Source organism: Ruditapes philippinarum, unplaced genomic scaffold, assembly GCF_026571515.1.
Source record: "Ruditapes philippinarum isolate M1 unplaced genomic scaffold, ASM2657151v2 ctg1520_1_1_1_1, whole genome shotgun sequence".
NCBI lineage: Eukaryota > Metazoa > Mollusca > Bivalvia > Venerida > Veneridae > Ruditapes > Ruditapes philippinarum.
Window position 1 is genome coordinate 179,562 of NW_026856547.1, and position 12,040 is coordinate 191,601.

General features: G+C 31.7%; 1 protein-coding gene across 1 annotated transcript in view; it reads left to right on the plus strand.

Moving 5' to 3' along the window:
- Positions 1–12,040, plus strand: part of LOC132746936 (uncharacterized) — a 47,545-nt gene that overhangs the window by 9,061 nt on the left and 26,444 nt on the right. Inside the window, exons 2-5 of the mRNA XM_060736219.1 lie at positions 2,242–2,364; positions 3,846–4,056; positions 7,115–7,327; positions 8,373–8,495. Of these exons, the coding sequence (XP_060592202.1) occupies positions 2,242–2,364; positions 3,846–4,056; positions 7,115–7,327; positions 8,373–8,495 (670 nt within the window). The remainder of the gene's footprint in view (positions 1–2,241; positions 2,365–3,845; positions 4,057–7,114; positions 7,328–8,372; positions 8,496–12,040) is intronic.

The window sequence follows — 12,040 nt, forward strand, 5'->3', positions numbered from 1 at the left end:
AACATCCCTTCACATCTTTTATTCACTTTATTCATGCTTCATGAAGAAATTAATAAATTTAATTCCATTCTAATTGAATTTAATGATGAAAATACCGATCAGACAAATCATATGGCATCGAGCATTTCCTATTGGCGATAAAATGATTCATATCAACTTAAGAATTGATTTAAAAATGAAAAAGAACTATTAGTCAAGTTAAATTGCCAAGTTAACCGCTTGAATGCATTATTGGCCTGGGCAGCAAGATAAAGATCATATAACCAATTATAAGGATAATATGACCAAGTAAAACGGTCAAAAGCTTATATATCCTGAGCAGCAAGATATGGATCATATAACCAAATATGAGAATTATATGACCAAGTAATACGGTTGAGAATTACATAACCAATAATACTTTATAAAAGGCCATATACATTTAATCTGCTATGAGTCTTTATCACAAATCCACAATAGTAAAAAAAATGAATTCTTTAGTAAACGTTTAGGTCAGTTCAAACAATAAGCATCCGTGTACAAAGATAATACAAACGTCACATTTGTCAAAAAAGAAAAGAAAAAAAAAAAGGACAGAAAAAAGAAAAATTATTTTGAATTTTTTACATATATTTCTGTTATCTAGAGTCAACAAGATCTGGATTAAACCTGACTTCCGGTATTTTTTTTTCAGATTGATTCTTTTCGATTATTATATTTTCGTTCTATTTCAAACAATAATTTATTATCAATGATAATTACGAGTATTCTATCACAAAGCATGCACATTTTTGTGAAATGTCTTGTATGTTCTCTCCGTTTTATCTTAAATATCTCTGAACTTCTGGCTATTTCGATTACAGTCGGTTATGTTTCATGCATGCACATAATAACTCACCTTGAAAAATGTCAAACTGTTTGCCTGCGATCCCCGCGAAAGAATTTACAAAAAATGTCGAACATGTACGTAATGGATCAAAACTGTTTTGTCAATAAATATCAGAAAGTTATTTTTTTTTACATTAGCATCCATTTAGATTATCGGAGCGTTCTAATTATTAAACATTAATGTAAATTAAGTTGAAAAACATGCCCACCGCAAAAGAAAGATGTCATGTATAAATTTTGACTTTTCATCATGCTTTTTCTTAAGAGACCGTTTCATTTAGCGACCGTTTTGAGTGTTTCCCTTGCGCGGTCGCTTTATACACGTTTGACGTAATATTTAGCAACATTAACATATACGAGAGACAAACATGTAATAAAAGTTGTTTAAATGATTAATTATTAAAATGAGTTACAGGCTATTGCACAGGTGATCTGTATTCAGATATGGACCCCCTTTCCGAGGTTTGACTGTACACGTGTATATACACAAATACAGAGAATTCTCTAACACGTATGTTTAAAATCATTTTTGTTTAGAAAAACATAGATATTATACAAAACGTTCAATTTATGAAGATGGCATTTAAGATTATTTTTATGAGAGTTATTAATCTACAATATAACAATACGCAAGACTCATTTTGTCCTGATTGATAAATATTTTTCAATGACACCACAATTTTTCTCTAATAAAAAAATACGTTAGAGACTTGGCAGAGACGTACAGTATAAATTACTTCTGATAACTATGGAAAGTTTGTCATTTGAAATATTAATTTCCTGATAAGAATCACTCGATGAATTTACATGAAAAAATGACTACACGTTTGAGAGGTACGGTTTTAATTATTTAAATTGTTACAATGTAAAAAAATATTTTCAGGTTGAATTGAAGACTTAATATGTTTAGTGATATTTTCTCCATAATTTAACATTATTGGTTACAGGTTATGTTTTATTAACATCAGACAGCGTTTTGTTTTAGGTCGAAATGGTGTCTGAGATGTCTTCTTTCAAACTTATAACGTACTTATTTATCAATTTTCCATGTAGACTTTTCGCAAACGGTAAGACCAAAAATTACAGTTTTGTTACATGTTATATCAACTTAACAGGTAATTTCATGTTCAGATTTTTAGATGATTGAGATTTTAGAATGGTCAAAACATCATAAGTCATGTCCACATGTATCTCTATCCTTCGTAACCCTTTCCACGCTAAATATTCCTTCTTTCATTCTAGACAAATCCATTTCATAATAATAGGGACATTTTATATGTACTGACAGAATAGAACAGCGAACAGTTCAGACCATGATCAGACGGCCGTAAATTTGGCACGGAGCTCAACTTAAATAAATGTTTTTGTTTACAGAACACATTGGACACGGCATTTGATGCTGGAGGAAAAGTGAGTGTTGGTCTTACAGCAACAACGATCGTGTCACAATGGACCTGGGCTGCCACACTTCTCTATTCCTGCACTGTAGCGAGTAAGGTAAAACTAAAATATATTTGTTTGTATCTTTCTTCAATGTCTTGGTGTTGAAATCCAGATGACCTGGTAAAAACAACAACAACAACAACAACAAACAACAACAACAACAACAAAAACAACAACAAAATAAACATTTTCCGCCTTGTAAAATGATAATGAGATAGTGCACATGCACATGCATATGTTTTGCTTTATTTTGTATTGTAAAAGGGCTGTTTTAACTACAAAATTCACCATATGTTTGCATAATCTGTTAAGCTATTTGTTCAGTTGACAAACAATCGTTTGTTATTTACAACTGCAGGAACTACTAATCTATCAAACACAAGTTTCCTTTAACCCTGTTGCTATCCATTTAAAAAAAGATGAAAGATTGTCGGTCTAACAACTCTTTGTTAAATTTGTACGATAAATTTGATAAAAACATAACTGTTATGTCAGAAAATTTTTTTTTTATGTTTCGGTTGCTTACCTTTTAAAAAGGTTATTGCAAAAAAAATAAAAACCGCTGTCGAAACGGGTTTAAAAAAATTTCAGAATAAGTAGTGTAATTTTATTTGATCTCCCTTTCAACACCCTCCTTAAAATTTAAAACTAGGAAAAAACGAATTCAAAAAAAAAAAGAATTTAAACTAAAGGGTAAAATAAAAGACATGAAATGGGGTTTGCATTTAATCTGGAACGAAATTTCATAATTTTGAATAAAAAAATTTTTGATAATTAAATAATGAAATCTAATTTTTTATTTTGAAAGGAAATAAAAAATTTCATTTTTTGAACCGACATTTCGGGACATTTGAAATATATGTCGTCTATATTAAATTGTTTTTATAATGCATACAAACACATTAATGACATTTGCAACCGATTTCCATTGTTTATTAAACACGCATTTTTTGTTGCCCAAGTATCATTAACGCTACATGCCTACAGATGAGTCAACAAACTTAAGAAAAATGTACTAAGATGTTAGGAAAAGTAAAAAGTTTCAAGTAATATTTTACATATTATGTGCCATTAATGACTGATTTTTCAGTATTTACAACTATATTTCTACTACGTTTCTAACGCAGTAAAGGCTTTTTATGCATAGTTTGACCATTTTTAGGTAAATTACGTGGTTCGTAAGTGCCATTGATAATGTGTAAATTGCTTCCTTTTGGTTACTTCACAATATTACAAATCAAATACATTTTTGAAAGTTTTCATGATAATAACCATGAATCTGGAGGCTTGTTGCTTTAATATTAATATCAATTAATATACATTAATATTTCTATGAATGTGAAAGATTGTGAATTTAACACATTGATCAACGATTGGTGGCAGGCATTAAAGGAAATGTTACCCAGATGGTATTTTTTCCAGCTCCCTTTCATTTTGATTTTATTCGTTTTTTTATTCAGTATGACAAAGGACCACAAGCATATAGCTCTGTACAAAATCATAAATTTATACATATACAAATTTCATATTTACAGTACGGGATAAGCGGTCCGTTTTGGTATGCTTCGGGAGCGACGATTCAAATCCTTTTGTTTGCCATGGTATCCGTCCAGTTAAAAGTCCGTGCACCTGGAGCCAAGACATTCCTTCAAGTGATTCGGGCAAGATATGGCGCCACTACACATAAAGTGTTTGTCTTCTATGCCCTCATGACGAATATCATTGTCACTGCAAACGCCATGTTAGGTAATGAGGCTTTACACCTCTAAATATGTTTAAAATATCATTGTTTATTTCATATTAAAACATTTTTAATTGTAATTTATCAATGTTTAATTGTGTAGCAAAGCATATAACACGGACCGTTTCGTTGCACAACAACGTTATTCCCGCCATTAGCGGTCAGGTTTTTCTGTCGTCTGCAATTGTGAGATGAGAAGACGAAGCTCAATCATCGTAAAATATCTAATAACAATACTGGTGCTAAAATTATGTCAGTATTTTCTATTTATTAAAATTACACAGTCATGTTTCTTTGTATATAATTATTAAGTAATGTTCCTACAAATATTCCAAGGCCAAAAGAATATTTGGTATCATGTTTCGTGTAGAAATGCCTCCCAAATTTTAATTCACTTTCCCAAAGGGTTATACAGTATATATTTTGTGAAAAAACTTTGCTTTTAAAAGAATTTAAAAGCCAAACTAAAAAATTGTTGTGGATTTAACAAAAAAAACCCCGAAGAAAATTTAAAAAAATAATGACTTGCTTTGATCAAAAATCGTAATAAAAGCTGTAATTTAGCATAAAAAGGCGTTTTTTTTTAGTGCAAGCAAACTCAAGAGTTCTACGTTCGATTTAGGTTGATAAAGTGAATGGTTGCCACGAGCATAAAACATTCTTGTAAACACTAGAGCAGATATATAAAACTCTTGAGATCTTTGTAAGCCATTCAATATGTTAGACATTCGATATGCTAGACATTCAATATGCTAGACATTCAATATGTTTGGTGTTGGTTAAAGGTCTCCTTTTCTAAAAATATTATCAACAGGTCTCATTTTCGTATAATAACATTAACAGGTTTTCTTTCTGTGTGCTTGTTGTGTCACCACCACCAAAGAAAGATTTTAATAGCTAAGGGAATAACAAACAAAATGTTAATGGTAAAGGTTATAATTAATGACAAGATTAAATTGTTCAGGGACTTAAATTATTAAAGAATTAATGGATTTGTAAATAACACCATTTAACAAGTCAAAATTTAACATATAATGATCTCAGATTAATTGTTTGTGAGATAACTATTTAAATTGTACGATAAAACAACAATGGAAACGTCTTTTTGATGAACTCGAGTTAAAAGCCACATTAAAAAAAGTCTTTGGAACATTATCTTCGAAGAAGTCTAGTTAAAAGCCCCACAAAATGTTCTTTGTAACACTATGCTAACTTGAATTTGTTATTCATCAGTAAAATTAATTAACCGATTAATATCTTAACATTTCGCAGAAATAGAAAAATAAGCCAGTATCTATAATACTAAAATACGACTATCGTGATCTTTAAGCAGACGACAATTAATTATATCAAGGTGTTGAATTTTGTTCTTTAAGAATTGATTGATTCATTCCAAATATAAAACGCGGAAAACGTGACAGAACCTCTGTTCTTATTTCTTTTAGAAATTAGCTGGAAATGTATACTTTGTCATTATAATTTTACCTCCAAACGATCTTAAAGTCTCATGACGACTTCAGTAATGAAGTAAGGTCTCCATGTGATCAGTTTTATCCAATTGCAATACTTGGTAAAATATATACTCTACTTATAATTCACTCAGTCAGTCAAATTGGTATATTCACATGTACATTGTACATTATTGGTATACCTATGCCATTACATTTATTTTAATTCGATTGTATTGAAAGCTATAAGCTTATTGAAACACTCTAAATCCGTTCCTGAAACCAATCATTACTTAGCAATGAGTGTAACGTTTCTTGCTCAAGGAACCTGACTGGGTTTAGAAATACCCGACAAGCAATACCTTTGTCATTATATCTAAATGGTATATTTAGGTACGCTATTTCAAATTTAACAAGTAATGATTCCCTGGCAATTAAAGACAAAACAGTATGTACTTAATGAAGCTAAGACAAACATGTTACAAGCTTCAAGAACGACAACAAACTAATTATTTCTTAATTCAAAGTAATTACATATTGTTATGGAAGTGTACTGTGGTGAAAATGGTCTGGTGATGAGACACTGTCTATGCCTTGTCCGATCAATTACTTAAATTGTACCTTATGTGACTTTGTATGGACATTGTTCATGGTCAATAGATCTAGCACATGTTGATTTAAAGTAGTAAGTCAACGATCTAGGTCACTGTGACATAGACCACTGAAAACTTGTCAGACCAATAACTAGAAAACGTCATTTTCTATAGTTCTAACTGCAGGGGTTGTTAACTAATTAATGACCCCCTAATGTCTTTTAGCTCAGTAGGCCAAAGGTCGAGGTCACCGTGACCTTGACAAACACTCAAAGCTTGACTTTTAATAAGAGATTGTTTTTTGTTGTTTTTCTTAATGATGAAGTTAGTCAAAAATAAGAAATAACTCCTACTTTTTTAAAAGTAAGCAAGTTAAAGGTCATTTTCATTGCGGGACCCACCATTAAATTAACTAGGGGCCATGACAAACAGACTAAAGGTTTTACTGTGTATGTTGCCACGACTAGTTAATGACCCACATTGATTTACAGATCATTAGATTAAATGTTAGAGTCACAGTTTACATTGGCAATGGCGAGGTTATGACTCATATTAAATTGTATTTGAGATCATTAGACTGATTGGGTCCAGCTACGCGCGCATGAATTACTCTCTTAATCAAAAACAAGAGATTCCCTTTTCAATCATAGTTATTTATATTTGCTATCGTATTATTACGTATTAATATTGCAAGTGCGCATGCTTTAAAGTAATCACCCCGTCCGTGCTTTACCTTTGTGCCCCTATTCTGTTTTTGTATTTGGTATCCTGCTGGGCTCCTTACTGGAGGTGCTGTGTTGCTGGTCGTGTGTGTGTGTGGGGGGGGATGGCGTTCATTGAACACCGTCCTTCCTTGTTGAATTTGTTTTCATGTTTTATAAAATATACCCACAAGTGTAAAAGTATGTCATGGTGTCTGCAAGTGATGAGTGGCAAAAGTGTCATATAAGTGTCTTACAAACCCATTCATTAGTCTGACCGTCTCATATGATTTGAACTGATATGCAATCTTTTATATGAAGGAGGTTCGGCAGTGCTGTCAGGATTAACTAAAGACATGGGGGTGGAGTACGCCACAATGTTGATGACAGCTGTAATTGGGACGTATACTATGATTGGAGGGCTGGGTGCCACGTTTTATGTGTCATTCTTCAACACGGCTATGATATGTGTAATGATGCTGGTATTTGTTATTCGTGTCTATGACGACCCGGATAGTGATGATAACCCACTAGGTTAGTAGTAACATGATATATTTTATATTCAAATATGTGTCAAACACATTTCGTGAAGAAACAGTGTTAAACAAAATAGTACCGTTAATACAATTTTTTTAATTTTTACGTTTTTTCCCATTTGAATGGCATGGAATTATGATCACAATGGCATGACCTTTTAATTAAGAATAGCTAAATTTCCGCCCTCATGTTAAACTTCTATTATATTATTATACTAGTGTTATTGGTACATGTGGCGACCGAAAAATGCCCCGTACATTTTATTAAAGATGTCATATTTTCGATCCTAGAAAGTTGGTCAGCACGTCATTATTTTGATGTGTGCTTTAAGGCACTTCTATTTGATACTTTTCTAGTTGAGTGATTCCAGAATTCCAATTTGATAACTGTATAAACACCCTTAGGATATACAGCGTTCTTTTTAGATTTGTCTTTTGACGCCTCATCTGTCGAGATCGAGATACATAATCTTTAAGTAAAATATTTTATCTTAGAAATGCATTGAAATCCATGAAATTCTTACTGAATATGTTTAATTTGAATGAAATAATGAATAAACTATGTATGGGAAGCTGCATTCCCTATATCGGGTCAAGTAAAATTGGTCTTTTCTTAAAAAAACTGCCAGTTTTTTTTTAATGACACTATATATTCATATGGTGACTACATATAGTGTGTAGAAGTCAAAACATATCATATCTACCTTAAATGAATTCCAAACATGTTTATTTTATACATACAAAGAGAATGTGTAGCAATTATTAATATTTTTAAAAATAAAATTTGAGCATAGTATATCTTTAACCATTTTCATGTTCAAATGTTGAAATCTGCTTCAGCCAATGACTTGGGACGTATATCGTAGCTTGCACATTTAAGTATCAGCCATGAACAGGCTCAATGAAACCGAGCCTGTAACAATATCAATTTTGCCGTTTTGGTCGTTCTTCTCTTTTCTTTGTACATTTGTATTACAATTTCTTATTTGTCTCGAGATTTATAGTGAAACATCATTTAAATGTTTCTTTCTTCTACGCTTCAGGTTCAGAGGAAAAGGTATTTAATTACATTGCCTGTAGTGAGGGACCAGAAGGAAACAAAGACAACAGTTTTCTGACCCTAATCTCGAAACCAGGGTTCATGTTTGGAATGATCACAGTTGCAAGTATGTATTTGTGTCGAGCTATATCTGATTTAAGCCAAATAAAACACTCAGTGGCTAACCTTTTTTACAGATAAATCAGTTTAAAGAAGAGAAAAGCGGAAATCACAAAGAACGCCCAATATAACCAGCTTGTAAATGTTGCAGATTCGGTTTATTTGAGCCTGTTCATTGACAATACTAAAAAGTAGAAGTTACCGTCCATGCCCCCCTAGTAACGGCTTATGGTAGATAATTGAACATTGTTAGCGTTGAATAAGTTAAACAAACAATAATGTTTCCTTTTCTCAGTAAATAAATACTTTATTTTAAAAGTCGTGACACAAAATACCTAAGGTCAATGCCTTCGTAGCCCTTGGTCAGCAATCAGATCACACCGTACAATCAAATGGGCAGACAGCTGTTCCAGCGTCCACAGCTGTACCAGTATATACATGTCGGCGCGGGGAATACAATTGACGTACGGTAAGTATTCATCTATTTTTAACATATCCCAATGTTTTCGAGTAAATCAATGTTATGGATTCATAGTCAACATCCAAAGGAGCATGCTAACAAATTCCTGGCCCTGTGCAAGCTTTACTTCACATGAATTTTGATTGAAAATAACCACACTATCCGATGAGATGCGGTATTTTTAGTTTGAAGTCACAAAAACTTATATTTTCTCATGATAATTAATCATTTTTTCATACGATTCGTAAACGTCAACATTTTGTCATTAAATATTCCAAACCATACCTCCAAAAAAGTTTTTCTGTTAAAGTTATAAGGTATTTAAGTTTGTGTGTCATCAAAATTTTAGTAACGTCATCAGCTGGTCGCCTCTTTTTAATGATAACATCGACAGCAATTCATCGGCAAGAACGAATAACGCTGAAAGCTGTTCAAAGAAACAATTACATGTATTAACAACAGCGCTTTTGTCCTACAGTAACTAGGAAAGAGTAAAACTTTTTTGTTAATTTAGAATGTTACTTTATTCACGATACTTTCTAATTATATTATTTTTATTATTACTTTCTATTATTTGTTTTATCTTAGGTTAGAGACCTTGATCTCCATTTACCGCACTGTATTTCAATATAAAAAGGTAGCAAAACCTATTAAAGGGACCCAGTAAGGTTTTTTTGACATGACGGGACTGGAAATAATTTTTTGAGATTATTTCTCCATTTGATGTAGATATATACTAATAACTTATATGCAAAATTTCCGATCATTAGCTTGCTCCGTTTTTCCAGAATATTATAATAGTGAAAAAATGACCCAAAATTGAAAAAAGTTTAAACGCTTTTCACTCAAATCGGACTGAGAATAGCACAAACATATTATTTTCAATGTATTTCTCCTATATTTCTTGGTTTTATTTTATTAATATTTATGTTTTAGTGCTCATGTTTTTTTTATGTGAAAAAATAAAATTTCATGTTTTTAGGCTTATAAACCTCAGTGGAGTTCCTGTAATAGGTTTATGAAATGTTTAAGTCAAAAGGCAAAGGCAAATTTAACGCTTAATATGAATATTCAGTCTTGTAAATGAAGGCATCCATCAAGTGTTATTATAAATAAAGGCATATAATGGACAAGTCCTATGCAGTGAATGGCTAGTAACCCGAGATATGAATGTGCATGGAAAAACATGTTGTTATTTATCCTTGAAATCTGTTTTAATGTATAGTGCAATAGAAATAATAACCATTCTTAAAAATTATTTAAATTTTTATTTTTTAAATAAATCATTTTATATGGCAGACATCTCGGGTTACACATCCATTTACTGCATGGGACATGTCTACTATATGCCATTATTTATAATAACACTTGATGGATTTAGTTATAATACAGAGTATTCGTATTAAGCGTTAAATTTGCCTTTACTTTCTTTGAATTTAACATTTCAGAAACATATTAATAGATCTTGCTACCTTTTTATATTATAATAATAATAATAAAAATAATATCTTTATTTAAAGAAGGTTATACATTAATAACATACAATAACAATCATATATATCTTATTTCCAATGTGGCCTTCTGAAATAGAAAACAACAACAACAACAGGACATGCATAGGAAGAAAAATGAATGTATAATATGTAATTTTTAGAATATTACAACTCATATACTTTCTACAGACAATTTGTTTTAACATATACGTATATTGCATCATTCGTTCGTTCGTTCATTCGTTCGTTCATTTATTAATTAATTAATTCATTCATTCATTCACTTACTCATTCATTCATATGAACAATATCAATATTGAAATACAGTGTGGTAAATGGAGATATAGGCCTCTAACCTAAGATACAACAAATGATAGAAAGTAATAATAAAAATAATATAATTAGAAAGTATCATGAATAAAGTAATATTTTAAATGAACAAAAATGTTTTACTTTTTCCTAGTTACTGTAGCACAAAAGCGCTGAAAATTGTTTCTTTGAACAGCTTTCAGCGTTATTCATCCTTGCCGATGAATTGCTGTCGATGTTATCATTAAAAAGAGGCGAACAGCTGATGACGTTACTAAAATTTTGATGACACTCAAACTTAAATACTTTATAACTTTAACAGAAAAGCTTTTTTGAAGGTATGGTTTGGAATATTTAATGACAAAATGTTGACGTTTACGAATCGTATGAAAAAATGATTAATTATCATGAGAAAATATAAGTTTTTGTGACTTCAAACTAAAAATACCGCATCTCATCGGAAAGAGTGGTTATTTTCAATCAAAATTCATGTGAAGTAAAGCTTGTACAGGGCCAGAAATTTGTTAGCATGCTCCTTTGGATGTTGACTATGAATCCACAACATTGATTTTCTCGAACACAGTTTGGACATGTTAAAAATAGATGATTACTTATCGTACGTCAATTGTATTCCCCGCGCCGACATGTATATACTGGTACAGCTGTGGACGCTGGAACAGCTGTCTGCCCATTTGATTGTACGGTGTGAGATATCATTTCATGAAATACATCTCCTTCAGAATCGATATCAATGTGTTTGTAGCTCTCAGTCAGTTTTATCAGATACGTGAAATACGATATCAGTGTCACTGTCCAGTAAGTACATTATGTGTAAACGGAAGTGCCAACATATGGGGTTCATGTGCCTTTTCTTTGATCTTAATGTGGCACTTTTCCACATCTATGTGGACGGACGTACTGACGGACGGACAGACGGACGATCAATCTGTTTTTCTCTATTTTATCAGCCTGAACCGTCATAATATTTTCCGTCTCCATTAATACCGTCTGATTTTCTATTATATCAATTCAACTCGTTAATATTTAGTACATCCTTGAATTAGATGAAGAAAAATGACCAAACGGTGTCCATGCACTAATGCCATCAGACACATTCATTTCATTGAATAGGTATCATAATGAGTGTTTGTCAGAAAGTCAATCGTAACATGATTTTTGAAAGCATAAGTTAAATAAAGAGACAGTGGAAAATGCAAAATCTTTGAGGCCCCATCCCAGCACCGGCTTACTTGTATAAAATCAATGGTCCCGAATGACCACATTGAAATG